Source organism: Eschscholzia californica, unplaced genomic scaffold (genome assembly GCF_041429995.1).
Source record: "Eschscholzia californica isolate CP2 unplaced genomic scaffold, dmEscCali1.0.p SCAF_5, whole genome shotgun sequence".
NCBI classification, from domain to species: domain Eukaryota; kingdom Viridiplantae; phylum Streptophyta; class Magnoliopsida; order Ranunculales; family Papaveraceae; genus Eschscholzia; species Eschscholzia californica.
The window spans coordinates 5,915,221-5,942,474 of NW_028238472.1; the positions used below are offsets into that span (position 1 = coordinate 5,915,221).

General features: G+C 33.9%; 1 protein-coding gene and 1 pseudogene across 2 annotated transcripts; both read left to right on the forward strand.

The window, feature by feature from the left end:
• The first annotated feature begins 13,960 nt into the window (after positions 1 to 13,960).
• Positions 13,961 to 15,319, forward strand: LOC147536560 (aspartic proteinase CDR1 pseudogene; annotated as a pseudogene).
• A 2,372-nt stretch (positions 15,320 to 17,691) lies between these two features.
• LOC147536561 (SH3 domain-containing protein) lies at positions 17,692 to 22,725 on the forward strand. Of its 2 annotated transcripts, XM_086644028.1 has the most exons (11): positions 17,692 to 17,789; positions 17,861 to 18,044; positions 18,774 to 18,887; positions 19,113 to 19,182; positions 19,311 to 19,459; positions 19,694 to 19,795; positions 19,868 to 20,068; positions 20,173 to 20,235; positions 20,313 to 20,462; positions 21,123 to 21,197; positions 22,295 to 22,725. In XM_086644028.1, exons 2-11 carry the CDS (start codon positions 17,985 to 17,987, stop codon positions 22,427 to 22,429), a joined length of 1,119 nt encoding a protein of 372 aa, XP_086500154.1. In that variant the 5' UTR covers positions 17,692 to 17,789; positions 17,861 to 17,984; the 3' UTR covers positions 22,430 to 22,725. The 2 variants fall into 2 exon arrangements, with proteins under 2 accessions (XP_086500154.1, XP_086500153.1); XM_086644027.1 differs by having other exon boundaries at positions 17,710 to 18,044.
• The last annotated feature ends 4,529 nt before the right edge of the window (positions 22,726 to 27,254 follow it).

Below are 27,254 nucleotides of genomic sequence, written 5' to 3' on the forward strand. Positions count from 1 at the left end.
CTCGAACTAGATTCCGATGCATTTATCTCGAAGATGAGAGCTCCAATTGTCGTTCCTCTACTTGAGACACCCGAGCAAGTTGACTTAATCTCCCTTCTTGAATGACAGCTAGGGCGTTCTTGAAGGTTGAGAAGAATAACTGATCTTCTTTTGACTAGGTAGATAGAATGAGAGCTTTTTCTCTAAAATCTTCTCTCTCTAAGATGTGTGAGAGTTGATTTTCTCTTGAGAAAATTCCACACTTTTCTAGTTCTCTAATGACCATTATATAGATAAACCCCTCATAAGAGTCCCAGAAAAGATAAACATGTTATAACCCTATCTGACAGGAAATCCTAGGATGGGAGGGATTCCCATCAGGGTTTTCCCTTATGTGTGGCCGGCCATACCAGCCCCTTAATGGGCTTGGCATGTCCGGCCCACACCCCCCTTCTGGTGGGTTTTGATCAACCCATTAATGGGCTTGATCTGGCCGACCCAGAAGTTGGTTTTACACCTTTTCAGTCTTCTCTTTCGAGCTCGATTCTTTCTATCCTTTTGCGTCTATCAAAACGGATCATATCCGTTTATAGGCACAATCTCACTAATCAACTCTCTCCAATTAAGCCACCACTCTTTGGTGTAACCCGTTGTAGGATCCGATTTATGTTAGCCACGGATGAGACATGAAAATGTCCCATCTGGATCTCTTAACTCGGACTAGTTAGTCCAATTCGAGCAGTTACTCTGATGAATTGTGTTTCTTTTGTCCAAGTGTCTTCTACGGAAGTGAGCTCGAAAAATAGTTAAAATCGAGAGAAATACATGCTAGGGGCATTATGGTCATTTGCTGGTCCTGGAAATCTTAACCAGCGTTGGTACTCGGATGAGAAGTCCGTAGGAAAAACGGGAGTCAAATTGGAGTTCGGAAGATAAAACTAGAGCAAATCAAAGTTTTGGTTCAAATATGTTGACCAACTCAACTAGACACATGGCGCAAACTGGTGGCTCGACAGAAGGTGGCGGTACACAGTTGGGCGTCGGATTGTGCGCGGTAAGGTTTTTCCAGGGGTCACGATCCCCACAGTGCATCCGCACGAATCTAAGGGCACACGTCACAGAGATTATAGATCGGGCGGCTGTACATCGTCTTCATCTTTTCATGGATATACCATATCATAGCAGAATGGTCCCCCTTTCCAGATTTTTCACGGGATTGGCCAAGATATTGGGGAATCTTTTGCTTAACCTTTTCAAATGGATAAGGTATAAGGAATTAATTGGTGTTAACAAAAAAAAGGGAATTAAATGGTATAATATATTTTAGAAAGGCAAAGGGACAGGTATTTCTGGAGCACTATTTCTTCTTTCCTTCTTCTTGCAAGTTACAGAGAGAAAGAAATCAAGAACATTTTTCAAAAGGAGTGATTGATAGAGTAAGAGCATCTCCAATCCCAGCCTGTCTTAGGCCGAAAAAACCACTTTTTCACCCAAAAATTTTGGCCTCAGCTCAGCCTCTAAAATTCAGCTCCAACCCCAGCCTCTCTTGAGGCAGAAAATTTGTTTATGTGTGAAATGCGTGTGTGGCGTTTTTGTTGCTGTGCGAGAAACATGTGTGGTTTTGTGAATATACAAAACACGTGTTTGAACTATTTTTGAAATAAATTTTTTTTCCCAAGATTGAAAAATTATTCGGGGACCGACACTTTCATCGGATGTATTTTAATTATTAATGTGTAAATTTTTATTGTTAATGTTGGTTTTAATTTTTTAGTTATTTTTATTTCTTAAGTCATTTTCAATTTTTTAGTTTTTTTATTTTACAAAAAAAAAAAATTAAGGAAGATCTGGCCGTTGGATAATCCAACGGCCAAGATCAGCCCCAATGTGACCGTTGGGTCCCCAACGGTCACTTGGAGACAGCTTCAGTCGCCCCTAATGTTAGGGGCGACTGAAGCACCGACTCCAGCCTCCGCCCCAGGCGACTGGGCTTGGAGTGCCGGGCGGAGGCCATAAATTTGAATTTATGGCCTCCGCCCAGCTGGGGCTGGAGATGCTCTAATACTGGAGATCTTTTCAAGACCAAAACCGTGAGTTAAAGAGGTGTTGGAGATAAAGCAAGAAGGTCTCGGCTGGAGGTTAATTGAAGGAGATCCGGGATATTTCTTCTCTTCATTTTTTAGAAACAGAGATCAATAGACTGGTTTTTAGAAAATGAAATTCGATGGAGATTTTATTTGAAGATTGATTGAAGATGGCAAGTGGAGAAGATTAAAGAGAGATTGAAGATAATATTTTGATGAAGATAGAAAGAAATCAGAGAAGAAAACTAGAGAGAAGATTTGACAGTAGGGAGGATTTGATTGGATTAGAGTTGCTGCTAATATTTTCTTCTCCTTTATTCTTTTATAAAACGGCCAAGAACAGACAGGGTAGGAACATTTCATCTTTTGGGGTGGAATCCTCTCTGAAGCTCAATTAAATATAAAGATCAGAGAGAGAGAGAGGGAACTAAAAACCATTATCATCTTTGTCTTTCTCTGTATTTTCTTTTCTTTACTGAGAGAAAGTGAGAGTGATTTGTAGAGAGAAACAGGAGGAGAAGTTTACTTCATTTTGATCATCTTTTCTTATTCATCTTCTGTTTATCTTTTTGTGAAAGAGAGAAATCAGAATTGTGAGAGAGATTTATGGAGAAACAGAGTAAGATTGTTTGTGGAGAGAGAGGATTGTTTGAATTTCTCAATCTAATATATATCTTCTCTTTCTATTGAGTTGGTGTTTCTGAATTAAAATAAATAAAACAGTAGAGAGAGAAGGATTAGAAGAAGTTTGAATCAGAGGTTTAGGAGTGGAGAAGAAGACCCTGTTTGGATCGAAATTTCTTCTGGAAAATGATTTTCCATTGACGCTGGAAATTTATTTTCTCCAGGGGAGTGTTTGGCTGCAACAGGGAAAATTCAGCGAGAAAAGTTTAGTGTTTTCTTTTCCCTCTTATTATTCATACTTGTTAGTTTTATCTCTTCCATCATGAGTAACTAATCTCCCAATCTAGGAATTTAAATGAAGTTTTGACATATGATTTTGATAAGTTTTTTCATGGCTTAATATCTTAAATGCTTTAATCGTTAATATATTGAATTCGTAGACTTGGTGTAGGAAGATTTCTTCATTAGCTATAGATTGATAGTTAATAGTTGCGACTTTGGTATTTCAAAACTTCGAGTTTAGACTTAGTTTTATTCGGATTTAATTAGAATATTTTCCGGAGTTTGGTACATTCGGTTACCAAAACTTGAGTGATAAAAAGATATGCATGATTAGATTATCATTGATAAATGTTAAGATGGATTATAAAATCCTAGATTTCTCCCCCCATTTGAGTTCATTATTATTTGTTTTCGTATTTTATTCTTTAATCACCAAAAACCAATTTTGAAAAGAAAACCGTGTTACTTCTAAGTATTAGAATAGGTTTCACTTAGTCCCTGCGGATCGACCCGGTCTTACCGGAATTATTACTTGACGCCCGTATACTTAAGGGTGGTGACCTTTTTAGGAAACTTTCTAGGCCCATCAGCCGCGAACCACCGAAGTGACTCGACAACCATAAGCGGCTTCTAGCTAAGCATTACGACTCCTAATTCGAACGGACTGGATGATCTTCCAGATAAAGATAAGTTCATTGTTATCCTAACTGACACTTGCACGCCTTATTACCTTGGTCGAAGGACACTCCTTCAGACCGAACAGATATATCCTTCATTAGTTGGCAAAGATATAATAACAAAAAAGATTCAGAGAAACAAAATCTCTCAGATAGAGTTTTACTAAAAAGTTATTTTCCTAATCATGATTCAAGAAATAAAAACCTTATAAATTATAGTTTTTTCTTGGCTTCTCCACCATATCTGAAGTAGTACAAGAGCTAATACGAGGAAAAAAAATATAATTGTGTTTTGGTTGAGATGGAGGGTAAATTGAGGTGGGGAAAGAAAACTGTAATTATGTTCATGATAACAGTTTTAGTGTTGGGCATGTTTGCAGAGCAAGCTCAAGCAGGTTGGTGGTGTATGACCAAATGTTTTATTCGTTGTCATAACCTGGTACACATATGTGTACATCGTTGTAAGGAGCAGTGTAATGGAGCATTATCTATCGATGACGTCAATATCAACTATACATGTCAGACTCAGTGTTCTTTATCTGATTGCTCTAATATCAGTACTCCTACAAATCCTCGTAAGTTTTTCATATTTTTACACCATCAATTTTTATTTAAAACTAGATATTACTTTAAAAAAATCCAAGTTGGTTTAGCTTAATTTTTTCGCATTTTGTTTTAATGCAGATCCAGAAGAGGAGAAAATATGCTTGAATTCTTGCTATGATAAGTGCAATAAAAGATACTAGACTATAGTGCGTAATTGTATAGATTAATCTAGAAGTATAAGCAGAAATGCAAGGAAAGTCGATGATAATGTTCGTATGGTGTACTTTCTGGGTTAGGAAATAAATAAAGTCTATAATGGATTGATATGAATTTTATCTCATTTTTAGATCTCATGTAAGTGTTTTTTTTTTCGAATAAGTGTTGGAAATTTTTAAATTTATTGAGGCATTTGCTTGCAACAAAAAAAAAATGAACCATTTGACCACCATAAGAAGGGATGGTATGGATGAAAGACGGAATTGTCTATTATCTTCAAACAAGAAGGAATTTTTGAATGGGTGTAATGCCCATCCAAATTGTTATAAACTGATGCATCCAGAGCCATGAGATGAGATGATTCCACATCTTTTCATTTATGAGAAATTGTTGGATGGTTTTATAGCCATACTACCAAAATTTTGATTTTGTTTGTTGAAAGATCTATATTACATTGAAATCTATAAAATAAAATTAAATATTTATTTGATTATGTGAAAGCATTTCTAATGGAACAAAAAATCAATAGGGATTTCTTAATTAAAAATGTAAATTTTTTTTGACCAGATTGAATAAGTTGATTTTAATAATTTTGGTAAAATAAAATTTAATATATGTATTATTAAATTAGATAATCTTTTTGATATTTCATTTAAAACTATTTTTTTATTTAAAACATAAACAATCTTAAAAAGCATTCTCCCAATGCCATCCCATTTTTTGGTACGTGCGGACTCTCTAAAAACTCTAGAAATCATGTGTCAAAATCTGATGTATGATTTGTTAATGATTTTATTGCATGTGGCAAAATAGAAATCTTCTAAATTCTTTGCGTCTCCAGTACAAATCTCTAAAACTAAGATTTGGGAAAAGAAAGTTTTATTAATTTAAACATTAAAAAAAATGATTTATTAGACCAAAGAGATATATGAGGAAGCATAATGTCCTCTTGACATCTCTAACATTCACTACTGTTACACAAAATTAAAGATTCTAATTAAGTTATTTATTGAAAAGAGTAAGAGAAAAGATTAAGATTTTGGTACTCAAAACTTTAAAAAATTGGTACTCAAAACTTCAAAAAATTTCTCCCATTGCTGCTACATTGGAGATGCTCTAATATGTCTTAATATATCATAACCCCTCCCTTCCTAAAAATATGAAATGAAATCAAATACATTAAACTCATTTTAAAACGACTAAATAGCAAGGTGAATCCGCAATCGAGATGAAATCTCTTTGACTCAATATTATATAAACCGATAGAACAAAAAACTTAAAAAGATTCTCCGGTGAGGAGTAAAAGTTCAAGAGAATAGGGTTCTAATTTTGTTTCCTATATTTTCTACATTGCGAATAATATTGCAAATTCTTTATGTGCTATCAGAATTCTTAAAAATAAGTTCACCACTTCCACTTCAATAGATACGAGTTTCAGAATGACGGATAAAGATGAGAGTCTGTGTGACGAGTTAATCAAATAACTGAAGGCCAAAAAAACATAAAAAAAAGGAGAAAAGACAACGCATTCCAAAATGTCAAGAGATGTGAAAAAAAAGTTTATTTTCCAAATGACTTCCTACTTTATGACCAGCTTCCCTCGTAGCCACTTAATTTATTGAAAGTATCCAAATGACACCTTTTTGTCGTTATCGTTCATTGACTACCAATTTACTGTTAAATTTTTCTTATTTCCAAAGATACTCTTATTTAATGTATTTACTTTCTCTATTTCTAACTTTTTGTCTTTATCTCTCTTCTCCACCATCATCTCGAGTTCCAATTTTTCTGCAATTTTCTTTTTGTTTCTTTTTTTTGGCAAAGAGAAAGTATTAACTCACTGTTACAGAGATGTGTGATCAAATAGGAGATAAATAAGATTTCTTTTAAAAATCAATCCAATTTTGGTGATTCGTCCATGAATCTTTTACAATCTCCAATTTGAAACCCCTCATTTCTCATGAGCTACTTTGGCTATTTACAAAGCCCAAAAGTTGGAATCTTTTCACTTTCTTTGTAAATAAGGTTTTGCTATTTACAGAGCACATAGGGACTAAAATCAAATTTTGATAAGAATCAAACTGAAGAAAAGAATATTGATTATAGAGTAGAAGATATTTTATTTCCTTTATTCCTAAACCCCACCACCACCACCTTCCACCACTCCAGCAATCACCACCACAACTATGAACAATCAACTCACAATCACCTACTAGAAACATTAGTAATGGAAGAACCTAACAATGAGGAAGGTACATTAATGGAGGAGCTTGGTGGTCAAGGGGTTTCATTAATGGAAGAGTTTGATATTGAAGAACTCAACTACAACTCTTCATTGGACTCATATAACAACATTCTAAGTGAAGACATAACTTCAGAGGTAAGATAAACTAATTGTGGTGATTATTCTAAAAAAAGAACTCGGATTTCTAGGTTAACATTGTAAGTGAACGACCCTAATTTTCGGTGAAATAATACTTAGAACGATGAACATTTTTGGTGACGTTTTTACCAACAAATTTCGGTGACGTTTTTACCAAACAATTTCTGTGACGAAATTTTGTGTGAAAATTTTTTTTGTGAAGAAACTTGATTTTGATCTTTAATTTTTTTTCTTAATGTTTTGGTCATTTTGATGTTTAATTTTTCAACATTTTCGGTCAATTTGATTTAATTTTTCAATATTTTCGGTCGATTTGATGTTTATTTTTTCAGCATTTTAGATGGAGAGGAAGGACCTATTTCTAAAATAGGGGTTTTATTCTAAATAACTAATAAGTTGTTATAAAGTCAAAAGATTTGTAAATAGTAAAAGAATAGATCTACAAAATAGCCAGACTTGTAAATAACACTTAGTAGCTCTGGGAATAGCACTGACCCATTTTTTCTGTGTTTTTTACGAGGTTGAGGCTACAACTATTATACTAAACCTCATTTTTTACTTCGCTGCACATTTTTTAATCGGTTTATTATTTAGGATCATATTTTGACCTTTAGAAGTGTTTTCAAGAAAGATCCATGGGTTTTAAGTCTAAAATAAAGTTTAAAAAAAGTTTAAGGTCCAATCTTCTCAGAAAATAGGTTTTTAGTCCTTTTCGTTGTGGAAGAAACATTGTTGATAAATAACGTGTTATGTATGACACATATAAAAAAATGAAATAAAGTATGGAAAACATGAAATAAAGTATGAAACTTTAACAATAAATAACAGGTAATTTATGAAACAAAACAAGAATTTTTAAACAGAAAAATATTGTAACTTTGAAGTCTAGACATACTTTAACTAATTTGGACTAAATATCCATTATAATTATTATGTTGGCTTAAAATCCTATATTAATACTAGGGGGGACTAAATGTGTGTTTAGGGGTAGATTTTTGGACTAGGAACCCAAAAATTCTTTCAAGAAATAGAAATGTAGTAGTTTTACAAAACTTCCAACAACGAAACGTGTAAGCATATATGTGAAAGTCACGATAGAGATACTATATTTGAACAATTGTCTTTAGATTCTATACTATAGGTGGGTGGTAAGAAGAAATGAATTTATTTCCGTAATTTTGGATTGACCATGCATACTAAAGTCGTCGTCTCCTCCTGGTCATATTTGATAATTTACAAACTAAACATTCAATATAATATTATGTTATTTGTAGTTATAAACTTACAATCTAAAATAAATTGATCTTTTTGCTTACATGTGATTGTAGATTCATATACTAGATTTCCTATAAAAAAATCAAATTGAAATTTTCGTACGAATACTTTCTTAAAAGTTAGCATCTATGGTTTTCATCTATTTATTGTTAAATTATTTTGTAAATTGTTTCTTATTATGCTTAATTTTTTTTATTGTACAAAAAGCTCAAATTCAAATTTGGCAATGGGGCCTCCAAATTCTCATCCACTACTTTGGCTCTCTTTATCTCTCTTGCACTCTATCTCTTTCTCTCAAGTGTTGTTTCCATCTCTTAGAGCATCTTCAATGCAAGACTCAATCTTAAAATCGTAAGTGCCACCTAAGACTTTAGAGTATTTTTTTGAGAAAAAAACCTCTCCAATGCAAAACTCAATTGAGATCTTAAGATGATGTGGAAGCATTAAGTTTTAAGATGTCTCGACTAAAAACTCTATTTTTGAGATCTCTTTTGAGAGTCTCAAGTGTCCTAGTCATCAAATTTGATTTTTGGACCAATAGAAAGCCTTTTATCAACCACTTTTTCCTATTAAATGTATGTGTGACATGTGTATCTATTAGAGTTTTTTAGAGTGTTGCTTTGGAGAAGGACTTGAATTAGAGACACTCAAGTTAGCCACATAGGAAAGAGAATCTCAATTGAGACTCAACACATAAGCCAAATAGAGTTTTAAAGTTTTTTTTAGTTTTGCATTGCAGATGCTCTTACTCATCTTTCTCGATCAACTTGATTTTCTATAAAGATCGAGAATCATCTCAAAAAATTTCATGATGATAACTAACACCAACACTAATTGTCCAACATTAAAGAATAACAAGAAGAGATCGGAATACATGGTCTATCTTTCTCTCTCAAAGACACAACGATGAGGGAGGAAATAAGAAACCAGTGACAGAAAAGTAGTAAGAGAAAAGAACCGTAAAATGAAAAACACTTCTCTTTCCAACTGAAATTTTTCAGAAAAAAGGAAATTTAAGGAAAGCAATAAAAATGCTTTCCAAAACTGAATCAATAACCCTAATTTGAGGTGGGGAAAATAGAGATTTGGGGAATAAAAGAAAGGATAAGAAGATAGATTCAACAAATTCTAAAGGCACATCATAAAAAGTCAAATCCATATCTTATTTTCTAAAGGCACTACGTAAAATAAGTATGGTTGTTTGGTCCCTCAACAGGCATATTCGAGGGGTCCACTCCAAAAAAAATTTATACCTCTGTCTCTCTTTCTCCATATTTTTTTTCACCTCTTCTCCATCCTTCAACCTTAGATCCAAATTTTCTTCCTTATTCAATGACTAATCCAAAGAGTTGATTTAGCGAATAATGAAGTCGAAGAGACGCTTTATTTTTTGGAACGCCGAATTCGTTCGTTACTGTTAAGCGTTATAGTCAATTTGATGATGTTGTGCTCGTAAATGGTCATGTACACATTGCAACAGATGTAATTGTTGCAAATGATAAAAAATGAGGAGGTGCTTTTATAAATGTCGTTGGATCGAAATTAACAAATAATACTCAAAATTTTATGGTTATTTTGCCACGTTACAAAGAAATCCAAAAGACGGAAAATGATAATGATGATCGGATTATTTCATTTTATATATGGTGTCCACGTAGGGTCACATGGGTATTACTAAGAATGCCACCATAGTATTTTGTGTCTATAATCCAACAGTTCTATAATCTAAAAAAAATATAAAAAAAATACTAGTTTCTTAAAATTATAAAACTACTAAAAGTATTAATTCTCTATTAGCTTAGAGTACGAAACTACTAAAATAACTAGATTATTTAATATCTATGATTATCGAATTATTTTTCGAAAATCTCCCTACATCGATAACGTATTTTTCATATAAAAAATGAAATTTCTATAACTTAAGGGTCCTCATGTGGTGGAAACTCAATTATCTTGTCTCCCTTTTCAATATCTTCGGCAGAAGAAGATGGAAGCTCAATTATCCCGTCTTCCCATTCAATATCTTAGTCAGAAGAAGAAGAAGAAGAAGAGGATTGACAAGGAGAATGAAGAAGCTCCAGAAAATGTGGTTGACAGTAAAAGCTAGGAGGAGCAGGATTCCCATCATGAATGTGAAGTAGAACACGAGATCCATCGTGAACTTGACAGGATTCAAGACGCTCATTGTTGTTCATTCCTGGTGTTTCTTCGTTGAATAGAGTCATTTTTTCTACTGGGATGCCAATCTCGTCTTTAATCAGGTGTTTCAAGAAGAATACGAAGCGGAACATGCCTAAGTCGATAGTATATACTTCGTGGGTTTTTATATTTATAACATTAACCTTCATTTCTACTCCCTCGTTTTTTTCTTTCTTTAACTAGCTCTGTTTCTTTTCCTTTTGGATTATTTCCAAAATACAAAGTTAGAGTATATCTAATGGGATACTCAATCCTTAAAAGCTAGAGTGCAACTTAGGATCTTTAGAGCTTTTGCTAAAAGATCTTCTCCAAAGGAACACTCTGCTAAACAATCTATGGCAGGGCTGACCCTGAGATTTGGGAGGTTCAAAGCGAGTTTTAATAATGTGGCCTACATGCATTTCACACTAAAAAAAAAAAATTGTAGCCCGTAATGTGTAGCTTGTAGTTCGTTGATTCATGAGTTTTCTACATTTTCATGTACATAATGTGAAGTTTAAACATAAAACTTGTGTTTATAGCTTGTAGTCCGTTGGTTCATGAGTCATTTTCCATGTACATAATGTGTCAATATAACTTTTGTAGAGAAATATTTATAGTGTGTTTGGATGAAAAAATCATGAATATGTTGATTCATAAGTCATTCGTGATTCAGTTAGTACATGTAGTGTGCGGGTTGCCAAGGGAACCCGGCAATAATAGGCCTCAAGTGTGTTTTTTAAAGCACCTTCGAAATGGGCCACTGCTAAAGGCACCGGGTTTCTTAAGTGGGTTATGCGAACAAGTTTGGTTTGACCACGAGTCTTTGTTGGCAAAGGCCTATAGTGGTAAGAAGAAATGAATTTATTTTCGTAATTTTTTTTTGATAATGGTAAGCGGGAGAAGCCCGAATCTAAAACAAAGAAATAAGGAAGCAAAAAACAACAAAGAAATCAAAAATTACATCAATCTATTAGCCCCACCCTTTCCTCATTCTCATTGTCCCTCTAGAGTCCGCATTTACAATGTTGACTAATTTCACCGGCAGTTGACTAATATTCAAGTGAGTGACACCCGGTCCAAGCTTCATCTTTGACAATTGGTTGGCTTCTCTATATACAAGAAAAATTCAGAAACTCTGAAATTGGCCCTGAAGCCTATGAACTCTCTTCCATAAACGTCTCGTCCTCCATGGTAATTTCTGATGTGGTTTTGCAAGAAGTAGCTTGATATTCATCGAATCAAGACCAAACTCAACTTCTTGCAGCCCAGCACTAAGTGCCAACTCCAACCACAACTCTATCCCCTGCAGCTCATGTACAAAGATAGTTTGTCCATCAACCTGACCAGTGGTTGCTGTAACAACAATCCCCTAGGAAATCTCGAATAATAGCTCCATACCCCGCATCCACCTCGTTTAATGCACCATCAGTATTAATCTTGTATCTTCCTATCGTCGGTCGAGTCCATTTGCATGAGACATAGACCGGCTTTTGAAGAGAGATAGTAACATTCCAGCGATCAATGGTCCTCCGGTTCTCCTCTGTTTCTTCAAACATTTTGGTAATGGTATTCAACTTTTTCCGCACTTCATCACAAATAGTGTGGATAATCAGCCCTGACGACATTACATTGCTTCTAAATACCCTGTTATTTCCGTAATTTTGGATTGACCATACACACTAAAGTCATCGTCTGCTCCTGGTCATATTTGATAATTTACAAACTAAACATTCAATATGATATTATGTTATTTGTAGTTATAAACTTATAATCTAAAATATAATAAACTGATCTTTTTGCTTACATGTGATTGTAGATTCTTAGACTAGATTTCCTATAAAAAAAATCAAATTGAAATCTTCGTACGAGTACTTTCTTAAAAGTACACTTAGATGCATCTATGTTTTTCATCTATTTATTGTTAAATTATTTTGTAAATTGTTTCTTATTATGCTTAATTTTTTATTGTACAAAAAGCTCAAATTCAAATTTGGCACGGGGTCTCCAAATTCTCATTCACTACTTCGATTCTCTCTATCTCTCTTGCACTCTATCTCTTTCTCTCAAGTGTTGTTTCCATCTCTTACTCATCTTTCTCGATCAACTTGATTTTCTATAAAAATCGAGAATCATCTCAAAGAATTTCATGATGATAACTAACACCAACACTAACTCTCCCACATTAAAGAATAGTAAGAAGAGATCGGAATACATGTGTCTATCTTTCCCTCTCAAAGACACAACGATGAGGGAGGAAATAAGAAACCAGTAAGAGAAAAGAATCATAAATGGAAAACACTTCTCTTTTCAACTGAAATTTAAGGAAAAAATGAAATTTAAGGAAAGCAAGAAAAATGCTTTTTAAAACTGAATCAGTAACCCTAATTTGAGGTGGGGAAAATAGAGATTTGGGGAATAAAAAAAGGATAAGAAGATAGCTTCAACAAATTCTAAAGGCACATCATAAAAAGTCAAATTCATATCTTATTTTCTAAAGGCACTCCATAAAAAGGTTCAATCTATACGTTATTCCTACCCCTTAAAATAAATCAAACAACATCACTAAAGTTGGGCTCTCAAATTCAAATTTCTGGAGTCCAGACCCACCTCCTATCCCCCCCCCCCCCCCCCCTCCAACAGGGAAATTTAGGAATTGGACTCTGAGGCCTAAATATGGTTATTTGGGGTCCCTCAACGGCCACATTGAAGGGGTCCACTCCAAAAAAATTTATACCTCTGTCTCTCTTTCTCCATATTTTTTCATCTCTTCTCCATCCTTCAACCTTGATCCAAATTTTCTTCCTTATTCAATGACTAATCCAAACACCGACTCTAATGATAATAATGGTATTTTGGATATGTTAAATATGAGTCATCGAGTTGATTTAGCGAACAATGAAGTCGAAGAGACGTTTTATCTTTTGGAACGCCGAATTCGTCTGTTAGTGTTAAGCGTTATAGTCAATTTGATGATGTTGTGCTCGTAAATGGTCATGTACACATTGCAACAGATGTAATTGTTGGAAATGATAAAAAAATGAGGAGGTGCTTTTATAAATGTCGTTGGATCGAAATTAACAAATAATTCTCAAAATTTTCTGGTTATTTTGCCACGTTACAAAGAAATCCAAAAGACGGAGAAAATGATGATGATGATGATCGGATTATTTCATTTTATATATGGTGTCCACATAGGGTCACATGGGTATTACTAAGAATGCCACCATAGTATTTTGTGTCTAGACTAGATCATGTTTAAATGGAAAGAATATGTAGCTAATATTAATCAGATCGGACTAAATAATAGATTACCCTAAATTGAGAAGGATATGTAATTGTCATTGGTTATAAATCAAAACTTTGATCGGGTTAAATTTTTTCAAAATATAAGGAAGGCAAGAACATATATTGGGACAAAGATTTTTACTAATCTAAGCATTTAATAGGTAAGTTCATTCGATTATTTTATATGATTAGAATCAATTAGATTCTGTCCCAAAAACATTTGATATTCCAAAGGAAATAAAACATTTTCTGTATATTTGGAAGACCAAAGGAGGAATGCAGAATATTTGTTTCATCTTTCCTTCCAAATCCTTAAAACCTTCCTTTTCATTTCATATTCTATAACATCTTTCTCTCACTATAAATTCCATCCTCCCCATCACATTCTTCCTCACAACCATCTCTCTTTATCTCTTTCTAAACTAGTCATGGCAACCAAACTCTCCATCCTTGCATATTTCTCTGTTTTTCTTTCAACATTATCTTTAATCTCAGCTAGTACTAGAGGTGGTTTTAGTGTTGATTTTATTCACCATGACTCTCCTCTATCTCCATTCTACAACCCAAACCTAAATCATTTCGAACGAGTCCAAAAATCAATCGAAAGATCAATAAACCGTGTCAATGTGTTAAAGAATTCGTTACTAGCCGCTTCTAGAGACGAAAATGGTTCGATAACGTCAGATGTAATATCTTACTCTGGCGAATATCTAATGAAGTTTGGACTCGGAAAACCAAAAGTTGATATATTAGCTATTGCTGATACAGGAAGTGATATTACTTGGACACAATGTTTACCTTGTGAAAATTGTTATGAACAAGATGCACCACTTTTTAACCCGAAAAAATCTTCAACTTATAAAGATTTTTCGTGCTCTTCTAAAGCTTGTTCAGCGTTAGGACAATCGGGTTCATGTCGATCAACTTGTCAGTATGAAATTGGTTACGGAGATCAATCTCGAACTACAGGAGACTTAGCGGCTGAGACAGTAACTTTCGACTCCACGAGTGGTAGGCCCATTTCTTTTCCTAATATAGCAATTGGTTGTGGTCATGATAATGCAGGAACATTTAGTGCAGGTAGTTCTGGGCTTGTGGGCTTAGGTAGAGGCCCATTATCTTTTATATCTCAATTGAGTTCTGCCATTGATGGTAAATTCTCTTATTGTTTGATAAACCCAACATCTGAATCTGAAAATCAAACAAGTAAACTTAACTTTGGTAGTCAAGCTGATATTTCAGATGATGGAGTTCTTTCAACTCCATTAATTAGTAAGATTTCTATTTCTGGTAGACCATCTCCATTCTATTACCTCACACTTGAATCAATCAGTCTGGGTAATGATGATGAAAGAATCCTTGTCAAATCATCGAAATCATCTCCTGAACAAGCTAGAGGTGGATATGTCGAACGAGGTAACATTATTATCGATTCAGGAACAACGTTGACAATTCTTCCAACCCAAACATATGAAGCATTCGAGTCGAAAGTGAGAAGTGCTATTGATGCTGAACCAGTTACTGGTCCAAGTGGTCTAAACTTATGTTACAATATTCAAGAACTTAAGACTGTACCCACAATTACTGCTCACTTTACGGATGCCGATATTGTCTTAAAACCGTATAATACATTCATACAAGTAGAAGAAGGTACTGTTTGTTTAGCTTTTTCTAAGTCTGAAGATTTCTCAATCTTTGGGAATGTTGCGCAGAGGAATTTCCTTGTTGAGTATGATATTGAAGGGAAGAAAGTTAACTTCTTGCCAACTGATTGTACCAAGAACTGAAGGAATTGATTTATATAAGGATTATGTCTATTATACGTAAATTAGTGTTATTTTATGTTGTTTTTCGTCGTAGATCTCTTGTTGGTATGTAATCATCTTTGTTTAAGTTTGATAATATTACGAATGAATTAGTTCATACGAGGTTATACCCTTTTGGCGATTTGCACTTGCCCTATAAGCACTCCGTACTTCTATACCTAACCGTGTCCAATTGGTCTTCAATGTTGTCCAACATTCTCACTCGGCCTCACTTTTTCCGATACCTAGTTATGTCTTTTAAGTTCCTTTTGTTCATCTTTCCTCTCACCTTCGTCCTTTCATCTCTAAATTTTTCTCGCATCGTTTTCTTCCATCTCTATGATTTCTCAAAAAAGATATCTGAAATTCTCCAATTCCTCACATCTAATATAAAACAACACTACGCGAAGGATGTGCCACTATTGTCTTTCGTTTATGGATGCTTGAATCAATACGTAGTAGATGTTATATAGTATCCTAAATGGAGTATGGGCATTGGCAAAATTGGCTCATGGCATTGCTTGCAGGCTTGCAGTCTATGCGGAAAACCTTTTCAAAAGTGGATTTTTTCTCGGAATTCAAAAATTTGCTATCTTGGATTTCAAAAAGCCATTCGGTCTATGATGATGTACACAAATTTGCTATCTTGGAATTCAAAAAGCCATTCATTGCTAAAACCTTTTCAAGGGCCAATTCATGGCAAAGAGGTGATTTGAAAAAAAAAGAACTTTTTGTGTACTTGCTAGATCCTGTAAATTCTCGTGAAATCCCATGAAGTTTCACGAATTTTTATAACGTATTCTGATTGTGCGCGCCAAAAGTCGGAGAAACAAAAAAACATTATTTCTGTCACATCCATCTCTAGCCAATGTTCTCACAAACAAAGATCTCCCTTCCATTTCTTAGCCATGGGCCAAACCCTGTGTAATAGCTAATAGGTAACCCTCAAAAGGAAGCTAAAAAAATTAGTTAAGCACTTTTCCCAAACATTACTTAATAAAAAGTTGGGGTGGCAAATATTCCCTTATTTGCCCGGTCGAGGCGTTAATCGTCAAGCCTTTTAGACCATAAAGTCACTTTTCAAAAGCTCGTGCTGTAAAGGTACATCTAACACTGCTGGAGTGACCGTCTATATCTTCTCTCTGGACAGGTCAAGGGACTTCATTGTGTATTAATGTTGTTGGCTGGCATTTACTTATGATTTTTAATTCCTAAGGTTACGTCTTTTTTTTGTTGCAAAATTCCTAAGGTAATGTTGCTAGTACCATTTGTTTATGATTGATTTTATGCGAGCTATCACTTTTGTAAGATTGACTATCTAATTTTTATAAGGTTAACTTTATCTTATTAGAAAATGTACATTTCTCTCTATGCATTTATCAATCTGATCTCCGGTTATATTTTTCTTCTTTTTTCTGCTGACAGTTGTTAGCATCGCCAAACGACAAAGAGAGAGGAGAGAGATGTGAAGTGAAGTGAAATGAAGTGAAGTGAAGTGAGTGGACATATACGAGAAAATGGGGGGACAAATCAATGGCACTGGTTGGTGATAAAAGTGATGGAGAAAAGAGATGAAAATTTGTTATAAAAGGAAGTTAAAATAGGGAGTTTTGTTCCCCTAACAACAACCTTTGATTATCCATCACTTCTGAGTTGTGTGAAATTTGATGACTAAACCACTAAACATAAGCATTATGCATTGTACTATGGGCTGTGAATCATATTAATTCATTAATTTCAAGAAGAAAAGAGAAAGAAATTCACACATCACCAGTTGGAAGAATAGTTATGAATTGCTGACTACACATGAAGAAGATAAGTGAATAGTTCATTTTGAGTGGAGGAAAAGAATATTGAACCTAATATTTGGCATATTAACTCTTCGAACAACAAAATTCCAACACTTTTGCATCAATATTTTATCTTTGACAATAATTTCTTCAATGATTGTATTAACAATTATAACAAAGTTGCCAAAAGTATAAGATCCGATTTAAAAATCAAGAATATTCTAAATTTCTTTCTCAATAAATTAAATATTTCAATTATCTATCTTGTTATTGTTTGTTTTTTCAACGAAGATTTTGAAGTCGTATTCCCATATGTACATATATGGCAAAGACAAGATCAAATTCCATTGTATGATGAGTGTGTAAGTTTGGTGTAACAATAGTAGAATGAATGACTCGTCAGCATTCCAGGTGGGATTGAGTGATGTGGCATAATTTAGCTGCCAGTGCAGGAAGCAACTCTGGGTGAGGGAACCTATATATTCTGAGGATTTGTTCCTCTTCATAAATTCGACAGTCTCACTTTTCATCATCTCTCTTAAACAGTTACTGCTTCTTCTCTTATTAACACTAGTAGCCTTTACGCCAAATCATTCTCTCTCTCTCTCTCTACAAAAATACCCAACAGTTGTAGGATATACTTTCTCTCTCTCTCTAAAACCCCTCTCTCTCTCTCTCTCTCTCTCTCTCTCTCTCTCTCTCTCTCTCTCTCTCTCTCTCTCTCTCTCTCTCTCTCTCTCTCTCTCTCTCTGGTCTCTAGTTAGATGATTTAGTGAATTTTGATGGAAGTCTTTCAAGGCTTGTGATTGATAAGTCTGTAAAATTAGGCGGAAAATCTTTTTCCTCATACTTTTTTGATGGAAGCTATTAGAAAACAAGCGAGTAAGCTTAGGGAGCAAGTAGCAAAACAACAACAGGTAATTTTGCTTCTATTTTGTTCTTCATGCCACTAAAGAATCTATTTTTTCGGACAAATTTTGTACGAATTAAGTGAAAAAGATGTGAACTTGATGAAAATTAGTTGTATTAGTTGATGTTTGTTTCTTTAATTTGTGGGTTTTGTTGTATTTATCTGGTTTATATCCCTATAATTGAAGGCATATTAGTTCATTAGATTCTGAACCTTTATTGGGATATGATCCAATTTACCATCAATTCAAATATTTATTTTTATTCTGCTTAATTTGAAGGAGAAATTTGGTCATTTCCATTTAATATGATCTAATTTAGTTAATTTTCTTTTTTGAAATGTCAGCATACTTTAAGGGGTATGACACCGTGTCTCGAACAGTTGACCTAGAGGGTGGAAACTAACTTGGTAACTAGTCCAACAAAAGGTTGTTGATGGAGGAAAATAACTTACCCGTATTTATCGTAGAAAATTAGTGAAGAAATGTATGAGAACTGATGATCATGTATTGAATTTAACCGAGTAATTGTGGTCAGAAAGATGAACGATCGTGGGTTAAGCTTTTACAGTATTCCCCTTCGCTTTTCGATTCACCATTAATGTCATTCCTAGATACCTTTACAAAATATTCTATGAAGTTTTATGCTATGTTATATATGTTCTTACTCATGCTTGTTTTATTAAGGTGTTAAGACATGTATCGTTTTAAACTGTGAAATTTCTTATAACTTCGCAGGCAGTTTTAAGGCAATTAGGGCATTTCGGTAATGATGCTGTCGTTATTGATGAAGCTGAACTTCAATGCCATGAACAACTCCAAAATCTCTATAACTCGACAAGAGCAGCAAAGGTGCGCTTTTACTACCCCTTGATAGAATTATTTTTTATTAGAACATTGTACTTTTTAGATTATTTCCATCTTAATTGAGGTTGGCGGGCAATCGCAAAGCTACAAGCTTCCGTAATGTTCTTCTCCAGCACGTATTTTGGAATAATACGTAGTCTCCTTGATTTATAACCTCTTCTTTCTACTCATAATTTAATAAAAATAATCATCCTATACATTGTTATGCAGCATTTTCAGAGGAACATTGTTCGAGGGGTTGAAAGTTTTATTTCTTCCAGCTCGAAACAAATGGAAATAGGTCGGTCTGAAGTTATATGTTTTTATATATTAGTTCAGAATTTCGTGTTTCGTGTCCATTTCGTGTCTCTCAAATGAATTTTATTAACTTTTCATACTTTTTCTGGTAATGAAACTTTAATGTTGTAGTAAGAAAGTTGGCTGAAGATTGTTGGGCATACGGGAATGAGAATCAAAGCTCTCCTTCTGGTCTTGCAAATGCCGCTCTTCAATTCGGTACCGCCCACAAGTTAATTGAAGAAGAGAGGGAGGATTTTATTAGCATTCTTGGTCCTCAGGTTATGACTGTCATAGTTTTTGCTGCATCTAACACTCATTTGTTATATTAGTCTCTGACTAAAAAGACTAAAAGTCTAAAACGAATAAATAGATGGAAAAAGACTTCTCTATGCTTCTTGGCTGATAATTATTTTTCAGTTGCTCCAGTTCTCTTATTGCTTTCAATGTTTATGTTTCACATTGTTGGTTGTGTTTATTTTGTACAATAGTGTTATAATATTATTTGTATGTAGGTTTCTGAGCCACTACGAGCATCAATAAGTGGAGCTCCATTAGACGACGCTCGTCACCTGACTCGTCAATACGACAGGATTCGGCAGGAAGTCGACTCTCAGGTATTTTCAGTAGGATATAGTTTTTGTTGGAGGTAGAAGAGATGAAACCTAGTCAACGTGTAGTGAATGCAGGCAGCTGAAGTTACAAGACGCCGATTAAAATGCAAAGAAGCTGGAACTTTAGCAGAGGCTGATTTTAAGCTTCAAAATGCTGAGGCAAAATTGGAAGAGCTGAAATCTTCTATGATGGCAATGGGACGAGAAGCAGTAGCCGCTATGTCGTTAGTTGAGGCTCACCAACAAAAGCTCACTTTCGAGAGACTTCTCACAATGGTACTGCATCAATTTAAACTCTGATATAGATATTTTCACTTTCAAAGATTAAAGTTGTATCTCTATGGTTGCTGGAACCTTGTTGTTGCCAATCCATATTTCAGGCAAACGCCGAAAGGTCTTATCATCACACCTCTGCAGATATCTTAGAGAAGCTCCACGCTAAGGTGTTTATTTTTTTCCTTTTTCTGTCATAATTAGTCTATGAATGTTGTCTTTCTGAAGCTTTTGCTGTTGGAAACAGATGATTATAGAAAAACAGCAGATGGAGTTCACATCTGAACGAGTAAAACTGCAGACTGACGGAGTCGTTCAACCTGCAGATTTGGCAAATAATTCACACCATACTGGTGATGTAGAATCTGGTTCTGAGGACACATGTTTTATTGCAGAAGTACGTCACTTTCCTTAAGACAATCTATATTGTAGGTCTGGGATATAATAGTCTGAGCATGCGAAATGTGAAAATTGCCATTTGGTAGTTGATTTTCACCACGTTTATGTGGTTGGATCTGTTCCAAGATGCCTAATTTGCAAAATTTCTCGTTGGAGACCCTCTGATCTCCTCCTTGCTCATTTGTAAGCATATTACTTAGTGAGTTAGTACTACAATGTTTATTATTCTCAACGAATATAGTGACGTATTTGTTTCTGACATTCCATTACATGGATCGCGTGTATTCAATCTCGAAGTTTAGATATTCGGACTGATTTTACTAGAGACCTGGTTTATGGAGGTTACTCTAATGGATATATATACCCAGGCTAACTAGTCAATATCAGCGAACGTTTTGACCTGTTAGGGTCCACATGAGGAACCTTTAGTAGCCCAGTCCAGGCTACTGCTCTGGTTAGTCAAGTAGCACTTCCGCCTCTGGCAGTAATAGATTTTTGTGATAGATATAACGTGATATACGGAAGCTGGTCAAGCATCAATTAAATTAACTAAAAGAATTTGACATTATCACAAGAGCTGGTTCAGACTTCACTAAGTGAAATTCCACAAAGTAATTATTTCTTTCTGCTGATGGTGGTTGTCGTTAATTTCATGCAGGTTATACACCCTTTTGATGCTCAAGCAGATGGAGAACTTAGTCTCTCTATTGGTGACTATATTGTGGTCCGCCAAGTAAGGACTCTTTTCTTTAGAGTAACCTGTTATCCTTAGCTGTAGTTAGATAGTTACAATTCAAATTTACGGATAGAGGAGTTGGTGGGACCGCATTGCTGATGTCTATCACACAAAAGCCCAAAACATTGGTGCTCACTCGAGGCCTAAACCTTTATAAAAGACTTGATTCTAGACGGTAACCTAAGTAGTGCCATTACATAGTCCTTGGACAAGAAAAGTACTTGGAAGATCTTAATCACTACGGAACAAATAAAATGTATTAACTTCAGCTCTCCATATATCTGGAACAAAATCCTGAAGGAATTTTAAACCAAGTTACGCTCTATTTAGAAGAACTTTTCTATTTTGTTCCCACTTTCACCACCCAGATTCAAGCCGAAAGGGTAGGGTTTTGTTCTCCGTGAAGGCACCATGAGGTGCATCCAGAAAGCGCCGTCACTTACTAAGCTTGAGCCCTAGCGATCTAGGATATTGTTGAAAAGTGCCTTGAATATGGGTCGACATCAAACCTAGATTGCGACCCAAAAAACTGCTTGTAGGTCCCTGAGAAGAAATCTGGGGCCAACAATTTAAGTTATGTTTGTTCAAATCTTATACAGGGCAGTCTTTAGTGTAAGCAGAACTATCCTGTATTTTAGGTTTTGGGAGAGTTCGTGGTGGCGTAGAGTGCTAGGGTTGGTGTGTTATATATATAGAAACTCTTGAGAAATCTCGTGGAGTGCTTTGGTTAGTGGATTATTATGTTTCGAAATTCTTCAGAAATATTTGTAGTTTTATTCTTCAACATTGCATCATTGTTGGACGTGGAGTAGGTTTTACAACCGAACTACGCAAATCTTTTGTTACTTTTCTGCTTTTATTGTTCTTTGTCATTACAGATATTACATTCATTGACTCCTAAGTTATCTTTTCTTTCTCCTTGTTTAGTTGAGCTTTATTTTCTCTTTGCCGGAGTACATCAAAAGAAACCAATATATTTCCGTCCTTTGCCTAATTGTTTCTCAACGCATATCTATAAGATGTACATATATATGTTCAATCGGAAGAGTTACTTATTTGATCTGTTTTTATGTTTCTTTTCTGGATATATCTAGGTAAGTTTGCACGGGTGGGCTGAAGGCGAATGCATGGGTAAGGCTGGATGGTTCCCTTCCGCGTATATAGAGAAGCGGGACAAAGCTCCACAGGACAAAGTAACTGAACTTAGTTCATTGCCATGGGCACAATGATCCCTGAACTCACCTTCCCCCCTCGCAGAGATTTTCTTTATGTTGTTGGTTTAAAACTTGTATCTCTATTTCCCACTTCTCTATTCACCTCATTCTGTAATTTAAGCCCAAGAAAAATTGTAATGTATAATAAACTCAGCCTTTTTTTTCTTAGTTGTCGATATGGTATATGGTGTATGACATTAATAATCAACACTTGCTTGTATATGCTCGTACGACTTTTTGTGGGTGTTGGTTTTTATGATTGTTTAGATATGAAGTCTAATAAGGTATCGGTCATATTTATGTGTTTGAAATGGTTTTCATCTTTTCTTGTTGAATTGTATTTATATTCAATAAAAACGACATCATTATTGGTGTTTTCTACTTTTAGCTAAGAAATCGAGTAAGTTTCTTTTCTAGCCCTCTCTTTAACGTTATGTCTCTTATCCATAGGGGGTCTTCTTTCGTTAGCAGGTTTTTCCGGAAATCTCCGTCTGTTCTAGGGTAGATGGCAGCCAAGCTTATATTTCTTGGCCGGCCAAGAGGCGATAAATACAGAGATCCAGATTAATCCTTGTTCTCTAATGTGTTGCTTCTTTATCTATAAATAGAACCTTCCTTCTATTTTCTTTCATGAACAAACTTCAGTGTAAACTACAATGCAAAAAAAAAACTTGAACATAAACTATTAGAAAAATGCTAAAGTCGTAGAAAGCAAACGTGGCCGGCTCTCATTAGACGAGTTGTTTGAAGAGACACTCTGGTTAATGGGAACCAACCACGTCAACTTTCTACCTGTAGTGAACTCGCTTTTTTGAATCGTATAGCACCACTGAAACTATTATACATCCTCTTCAAAGAGACAATAAAAACTACTCCATATTTTATCCAAATTACTATATATTATTCTTCACTGTTTTTGCAATTTTATAGTTTCACAAAAAAGATTGTACGAGGTTTGTTATTTTTTTAATCTCATCTAACACTTTCAATAAGCCAAGTCAACGTGGAACTAGTTAAGACATCAAAAACATATTTTAAAACTAGTATTCTTTGTTTAATTGGGATAACCTTATTCCATCAACTTAACAAAATTTTAATTAGCTAAATGGGGGAAGAAAAACCGATGCAGACGTACTTGACACTCCGTTCAAGACCTTGATTTAATCCTTGTTCCCTAGTTCTTGTATTTCTTTCTCTCAACAACAAAAAGAAAAACTTAATATAATGTTAAATGTTATTTTAGTGAAGCATGTCAATTACATAAACTAAAATCTAGAAGAAAAGCTAATTGACATCCAAATTGTTGAAATATATTAATTGGTGTTAAAAAGTTATGTCTATGATCTAAACAACACAATTTGAAAGAATATATCTTCCCTTCAAGACAAAATGGTGATATTTCAATACTACTTTTGTTATATTAGTCAAATACCATTAATAGTACTAGTCAAATATCATTCAAACAAAAAAAATGTGGGATTCCACCCAAAAGAAATATTATACAAATATCCTTTCTTGTTTGTGGTGCAAAAGAAAGGTAGGCTCTATCTCTCATTTCACTTAAGAAAAGAAAATGACGTATGTGCTTCCATCATCACATCATTCCGTACTCAAATCCCTAGGTCTATTCCCAAATGTACTCCCCCTCACATGGGAAGCCTATTTTAGACTTTTCAGTCTGACAGTAACTCTGAAAAGACCAAAATAACCTTCCCATGTGAGGGGGGTACAGTTGGGAGTAGGCTTAGGGAGTCCCCCTATATCACTTTTGTTTTGTTTATTCCTCACGAAATCCTAATAAAAAGCTATGTCATCTTTCATCCATATAAAAAGGAATCTTTTTGCACTATTTTTTTTTTTTTGTTATTGAAAATCTTTTGCAGTGTGAAAAAGCAAAAAAGCGAGTTTATTATCTTAGATATTATAGTTAAGATTCAGATGTCACCGACTAGGGCTGGCCTTGGTTCTAGGCGACCTAAACGACAGCCTAGAGCTCTCAAATTTAGGGGCCCTCTAATTATATAATATTATATGTAGATTGCGATATTATATGTATTTTTTATGCGAATGTATATCCTGTCCGTTGAGGTAGTAGAGTTGGTAGAATAGTTTTTTCCTCTTGATTAAAAGGACACTAAAAGAACAAATGGTTCAAACCTTATTAATATATTGTTTGTTTAGTGAAATCAATTAAAGTTAAAATGTTAAACACACTCCAATTTATAGGAAGCGAAGGCTAATATGTTACAGAGGGAGCCTCCGTCATTACGTTCGTTAAGGCCCACCCAAGAGTCAGGGCCAGGTATTGATACTATCACTTATATTCAACCATAGCTATAAGAGATGAGGATTAGAAAAAAATTAGGACAAATTTTACTCCACATTTTTGAAAACCTAATTAACATCTCAAAATTTGAAATAGATCAATTGGTGTTAAGAAGTTGATATCGATAATCTAAACAACACAATTTGAAACAACGTATCTTCCCTTCAAAACAAAATGGAGATATTTCATTACTACTTTTCGTAATTGGTATGTTTGTCAAATACCATTACTTAATAGTACAAGTCAAATATCATTCAAAGGAAAAACCAAAAATGTGGGATCCTACCCAAAAGAAATGATTGTACCAATATTCATCCTTTTTCCTGGTGCAAAAGAAAAGTAGGCCTTTCCTCTCATTTCACTTAGGGTGTCTTTGATATCACTTAGGTATTTCCACTGTTTGATACGAAGTAAATTTTATGGTTTTAAATCCTTAAGAAATTTATTTCCACGAAATAACCCACTTTTAATTCTTTGTTCTATCCTAGGAATTAGTTTCTGTGAGAAATCAAAAATGAAAATAAAAATATTTAAATATATTCGGATACTTGAAACCTAATATTTATCTCTATATATGTTCTAAACGACATTTTACCTATAAAATTTAGCAAAATAAATTTTTACTTATATATTTTGCAAATAACATTTTTGCCCTTCTTACCAAATGACATGTTTACTAAGTTGTTAAAATGACATTTTGACTTTATATAGCGAAAATTATATTTTCATCCTTTCATAATATCAAATTGACATTTTACCCTTATGTTGTCAAAATGACATTTTTACCCTCGTATAAATCAAAAAGACATTTTTACCCTTATATGGTCTGAATGACATTCTTACCTTTATCTTGTTAAAATGGCATGTCTACACTTTTACATTGAAATGACACAAGGTTAAATAACTTTACAACATAGGGGTAAAAGTATAATTTTGAAACATAAGAGTAAAAAATGTAATTTAGACATCATAAGGACGAAAATGTAATTTTTGTACTACACTTGATCTGTTCTTATCAGTTTAATATCTGATATGTGTTCCATTGGATCACACGATATTAAATTAATTTTTTTCATGGGGATTTTGAAAAAAAATAACGAATTCTATTGCAAAAAAAAAAAATGTAACTTTGGTAACAGAAAAAAAAAATGTCATTTTGACTACATAAGGAGTAAATAAATCCCGTGGAAGACTTTCCATGAAACTCTTTTATTTTCGTGAAATTATTTCCCTGATATCAAACACAACCTTAAGAATAACAAACAAAAACACGTTTGCGCTTCCATCATCACGTTATTCCATACACAAATTACATAGTACCGAGTAATTTTGGAACCTTTTCATTAAAAAAAACGGAATTTGTTTATCTTTATTTTTTCACTCAATAAAATAATAATAATTTTGCTTATTCTTCAAGAAATCCTAATAAAAACTTGTCATCTTTTGTCCATATAAAAAATGAATGTTTTAGGACTTTATGTAAAAGAAAAGACATGGCTTTTAGAGCATCTACAAACGTGAAACCTCTATATTGGCATAATCTCTATATTTTTACTCTTTAAGAGCATCTCCAAACGTTCAACCTCTATATTGGCATAATCTCTATATTTTCACTCCTTAAATAGAGTTTCACTCCTAACGCAAAACACTATTCAAGTCTCTATATTGGCATCTGTGTTATTTTATTAGTTTTAAATTTATAACTTATTATTTTCATTACTTATAACTTCTAAAATTTGATAAATTGAATATAATTAATATAGATTACATATAAAAACACTATATTAAAAAATACATATAATATTAGAGATATTACAATGCGTACGTTACTACAAATCTTAGAGATATTACAATGCGTACATTACTACAAATTACGAAAATATAAACTAATATTGTTACGTAACTACTCCCGTAAAATTATTTAGTACTCCGGTAAGTCTCCACCTTCGCCTCCATTTCTAGATTCGCCTCCGTCTACACCTTCATACCCACCACTTCCGTATCTACCAATTTTGTATTTTGTTACGTATTTTATGTTTATTAACAAAATTTTAATTATGGCCATTTATAACTATATAATTAATTAAATAGTATTATTAGTTTACTAGAATACAAAAGTAATAGGACACAAGTGTCAATTCATAAAAGATATTAAGGACTCAAGTATAAATTTTATGGCAACCAAGGACCAAAAATCTATTATGTCAAATCAGCTCTATAATATAAAGAAGTGAAGCTCACTATTCACCATTCTCTACATTATAGAGAAGTAGAGGAGCCTTTGGAGCTCCAAAATCTCTATTTATGAAGAAATAGAGCACGTTTGGAGATGCTCTAAGTAGAGTTTCACTACAAACGCAAAACACTATTCAAGTCTCTATATTGGCATCTTTGTTATTATTATTAGTTTTAAATCTATAACTTACTATTTTTATTTATTATAACTTCTAAAATTTGATAAATTAAATATAATTAACATAGAATATTAATTATAAAAACAATATATTAAAAATC